This window comes from Carassius carassius, chromosome 12 (assembly GCF_963082965.1).
Source record: "Carassius carassius chromosome 12, fCarCar2.1, whole genome shotgun sequence".
NCBI lineage: Eukaryota > Metazoa > Chordata > Actinopteri > Cypriniformes > Cyprinidae > Carassius > Carassius carassius.
Window position 1 is genome coordinate 277,501 of NC_081766.1, and position 5,000 is coordinate 282,500.

The 5,000-nt window shown below is 47.4% G+C and overlaps 1 protein-coding gene across 1 annotated transcript in view; it reads left to right on the forward strand.

Annotated features, from left to right (window-relative positions):
* ptprsb (protein tyrosine phosphatase receptor type Sb) overlaps positions 1–5,000 on the forward strand; it is a 72,284-nt gene that overhangs the window by 66,835 nt on the left and 449 nt on the right. Inside the window, 7 exon segments of the mRNA XM_059562920.1 lie at positions 1,973–2,258; positions 2,706–2,884; positions 2,972–3,098; positions 3,180–3,305; positions 3,446–3,600; positions 3,856–3,991; positions 4,169–5,000. The exon segment at positions 4,169–5,000 is cut by the window's right edge and continues 449 nt beyond it. Of these exon segments, the coding sequence (XP_059418903.1) occupies positions 1,973–2,258; positions 2,706–2,884; positions 2,972–3,098; positions 3,180–3,305; positions 3,446–3,600; positions 3,856–3,991; positions 4,169–4,237 (1,078 nt within the window). The 3' untranslated portion in view covers positions 4,238–5,000.

A 5,000-nucleotide genomic window follows, 5' to 3' on the forward strand; every position in this document is an offset into this window, starting at 1 on the left:
GCAGAGGCTTGACAGTACATGCAGGAAGAGCCAGGAGAGGATTACAATAGTCCAGTCTGGAGAGAACAAGAGCTTGGACAAGAAGTTGGGTTGCTTGCTCTGACAGGAAGGGTCTAATCTTCCTAATGTTGTATAAGGCAAACCTGCAGGACCGGGTAGTTGTAGCAATGTGGTCTGTGAAGCTTAACTGATGATCCATCACAACTCCTAGGTTTCTAGCTGTCCTCGAAGGAGTAATGGTTGATGAGCCCAGCTGTATAGAGAAGTTGTGATGAAGCAATGGGTTAACTGGAATCACCAGGAGTTCTGTCTTCGTAAGGTTAAGCTGAAGGTGATGGTCATTCATCCAGCTAGAGATGTCACTCAGACAGGCTGAAATGCGAGCAGCTACCGTCGGGTCATCTGGTTGGAATGAGAGGTAGAGTTGGGTGTCATCAGCGTAGCAGTGATAAGAAAAGCCATGCTTCTGAATGACAGATCCTAATGATGTCATGTAGATTAAGAAGAGAAGTGGTCCAAGTACTGAGCCTTGAGGAACCCCAGTAGCAAGGTGGTGTGACTTTGAAACATCACCCCTCCAAGACACACTGAAGGATCTGTCAGAGAGGTAGGACTTAACCCACAGTAGTGCGGTTCCAGAGATGCCCATCTTTCTGAGGGTGGACAGGAGGATCTGGTGATTAACAGTGTCAAAAGCAGCAGAAAGGTCCAGTAAGATGAGTACCGAGGATTTGGAAGCAGCTCTTGCTAGTCGCAGGGCTTCAGTAACCGAGAGCAGAGCAGTCTCAGTTGAGTGGCCACTTTTGAAGCCAGATTGGTTGCTGTCCATGAGGTTGTTCTGTACAAGGAACATAGAAAGCTGGTTGAACACCGCTCGCTCAAGTGTCTTTGCAATGAATGGAAGAAGGGATACCGGTCTGTAGTTTTCAAGAAGCGCTGGATTTAGAGATGGTTTCTTGAGCAGTGGGCTTACCCGAGCTGTTCGAGGAAATGTTCCAGAGTGAAGAGAGGAGTTGATAACGTGAGTAAGCGAAGGTATGACTGAAGAAGAGGTCGCTTGAAGGAGGTGAGTCGGGATCGGATCAAGTGGACAAGTAGTAGGATGATTGGACAGGCGAAGTTCGGAGACGTCCATCTCTGAGAGTGGGGAGAAGGAGGAGAAAGAGTGTGCATCGGTCATTGTGAAGTTGTCCTCAGTCTGCGGTGTGGAGAATTGGCCGCTGATGGATCTCGTCTTATTTGTGAAGAAAACTGCAAAGTCGTCCGCTGTAAGAGTCGATGGAGGAGGTGGTGGCGGCGGATTAAGAAGAGAAGAGAAAGTCTTGAAGAGTGTCCGAGCGTCACAACAGCTGTTAATTTTGTTGTGGTAGTAGGATGTTTTAGCCGTGAAGACATTTGCAGAGAAGGAAGAGAGGAGAGACTGATACACACTGAGGTCGGTAGAGTTTCTTGATTTCTGCCATTTCCTCTCTGCAGCCCTGAGTTTAGAGCGACACACACACACACTCACACACACTCACACACACACACACACACACACACACACACACACACACACACACTCTCTCACTCAAACACACACTCTCTCTCACACACTCACACACACTCACACACACACACACACACTCACACACACTCACACACACTCTCACACACACACACACACACACACACACACACACACACACACACACACACACACACACTCTTTCATAGTATTATAGTATGTTCAGCAGACTCCACACACTACACAAGTGTCAGCAGTGTTTCCTCACGGATGTTCTGCATCATGCGTGTTCATCTGTAATCTGGATTATAGTTATTAACCGTGTAATCCCACAGTGCTTTGTTGTGTCCACATCTGTCAGCTGAACGTGTCTGTCTTGATATCAGCGTTGGGTTTAGTGAGCAGACAGGGATCAGGGAGTTATACGCAGTAAAGCGTGGTGTTTGATGTGTGTGTGTGTCTCAGTGCTGGAGTGGGCCGCACCGGCTGCTTCATCGTGATCGACGCCATGCTGGAGCGCATCCGTCACGAGCGGACGGTGGATGTGTACGGGCTCATGACCCTGATGCGCTCGCAGAGGAACTACATGGTGCAGACGGAGGATCAGTACGGCTTCATCCACGAGGCGCTGCTGGAGGCCGTGGCCTGCGGGAACACAGAGGTGGCGGCGCGCAGCCTGTTCTCGTACATACAGAACCTGTCGCAGGTGGAGGCCGGAGAACACGTGACCGGCGTAGAGCTGGAGTTCAAGGTACACGCCAGAATAATCAGTGGTTCAACGGGTCACAGATCTCACACTGACACGCGTAGTATATCTAGTGCAAATATCTAAACATTCTTGAATCAAGATGCATTTACTTGACAAGCAAAATGAATTAAGATATTGTCTTGTTTTCAAAAAACAATTAGTAATAACAATATATAATATATATATCATACATCATCATCGAGTTTTGAAAATGTAATTCATATTTTTATGATGAATTTAAATATGCGTTTATTTGACAGTGAAAGTCTGAATGTTACATAAAAAGGAAAGTAGTCAAAATAAATGATGAAGGCCTGGTGAAGTGTTTCCAGGGCAGTTTTAATGTGACCTTCAACAAAGTTCAAATCTGTTCGTTTTAGTTAAACTCAGTTTGTGACCTGCAGCAGTTTAATGCCGTGCTTCACATGATTCTGTCTGTGGTTCTGTCAGCGTCTGGCCAACAGTAAAGCACACACCTCCAGGTTCGTCAGCGCTAATCTGCCCTGCAACAAGTTCAAGAACCGCCTGGTGAACATAATGCCCTACGAAACCACCCGCGTGTGTCTGCAGCCAATCAGAGGCCTGGAAGGGTCCGACTACATCAACGCCAGCTTCATCGACGGATACAGGTATACCGCTGGACTCCAGCTCCAGATTAAAGACGTTATACAGCGGGTAATAACGCTGGTGTTGATCTGATGTGGATGTGTGTTCAGGCAGCAGAGGGCGTATATTGCGACGCAGGGGCCGCTAGCGGAGACCACTGAGGACTTCTGGCGCATGCTGTGGGAACACAACTCCACCATCGTGGTGATGCTGACCAAACTGCGTGAGATGGGACGGGTGAGTGACGGCTGGAGGAACACACACTCCGTCTGGATCTGACTGAAGCAGTGTAACATCTGTGTGTTTGTGTGTTCACAGGAGAAGTGTCATCAGTACTGGCCAGCTGAGCGCTCGGCACGCTATCAGTACTTTGTAGTGGATCCCATGGCAGAATACAACATGCCACAGTACATCCTGAGAGAGTTCAAAGTCACCGACGCCAGGGTGAGTCATTTACCATGGTGTGATGTGGTAAAGCTGTTAGTCTTAATGTTGAGATGAAAAAACACCAGAGACACAAACGTCCCAGCAGATCCGTGTCTCACTTCTGGAGATGTACGGATTCATTGTCTTTCTCTCCACAGGACGGACAGTCCAGAACCGTCAGACAGTTCCAGTTCACCGATTGGCCAGAACAAGGAGTTCCAAAGTCAGGAGAGGGTTTCATTGATTTCATTGGACAGGTGCATAAAACCAAGGAGCAGTTCGGTCAGGACGGACCAATCGCAGTCCACTGCAGGTGCGTTACGATCCATGTGTTCAGATCTCAGTGTGACCGACACATTCTCTCTCATTCTTGTCTAATTTATCTCATTCTCATCTTATTTTCATCTCTTTGTCGTCTCATTCATGATTTATTCTCATCTCATTCATGTTTCATCTCATTCTTGTCTTATTCTCGTCTCATTCTTGATTTATTCATCTCATTCATGTTGTCTCATTTGTCTTATTCTCGTCTTATTTTCGTCTCACTCATGTCTCGTGTCTCTCTCAGTGCGGGTGTTGGGCGTACAGGTGTCTTCATCACCCTCAGTATTGTCCTGGAGCGGATGCGTTACGAGGGCGCTGTGGACATCTTCCAGACGGTCAAAATGCTGCGCACCCAACGGCCAGCGATGGTGCAAACTGAGGTAAAACACGCATCACATGACTGACAAACGCTGTTATCACTGACCTCTGAGTCTGTGGAAGATCTCAGTCATTCTCAGGAAACAGGGTCACTCATGCTACTCATGCAAATAGTGTGATTCTTACGGTTATAGGAAAAGTGAGTGATCACACCCTCCCGTCTGTCTGTCTGTTCTCAGGACGAGTATCAGTTCTGCTATCAAGCCGCTCTGGAGTACCTTGGAAGTTTTGATCACTATGCAACATAAGAAGAACACCAACCTGTCCAACACCTTCCCCATGTCTCAACAACCCCACAAACACCCGCAGAGGAACGACCACACGTCAAACACACGAACAGCGACGCAGGGCAGACGTTCTCTCAACGCAAACTATTACCTCAGTGTTCAAATATTGATATTAATGTTGTGGTCAGCTTTTTAGAAATATTAAACTCTGGACGAAGATCTTCTTCATAACAAAAGGAAAATATTACATGTACAAAATCTATTTAAAGCTAAACAACAACAAAAAAAGAAACTTTGAAATCAAAAGCCTGGATAATTGCTGCACCCTTCAGTGGGAGTTTCTTCGAACTGTCAGGCGTGAATGAGCGAGAGCCCGTCTGTGCCTGCCAGAGTCATCGTTGATATCCCGAGCGAACGCCGCAGAACGGAAGCAGATCTCTTACCGTCTGTGCCTAACGGAGCGACCGCAGAACTGCAGCCAATGCCGGACATTAGCACACGTGATATCATCTCTTTCCTGTCCTGATCCTCGGGAGCTGTGCACGAGACGGACTGAACTCTGTGAATACTGTATTCGGTGTGTCTCTACATGACTATATGCTGCTTACACCGTGTTTGGAGGCCGAGGGAGTTTTCGAGGCTTGAATCTCGTATCTGTATCATGTTCTTTTGCTCCTTTCTGCTGTGGCATAATGTACTCCGCTGTGTCTTTATGGTGGGATGACGGAAGAGCCTCGGTTCATGGGTTTATAGATTAATGATTGGGCCGATGCACTTCTAGAGG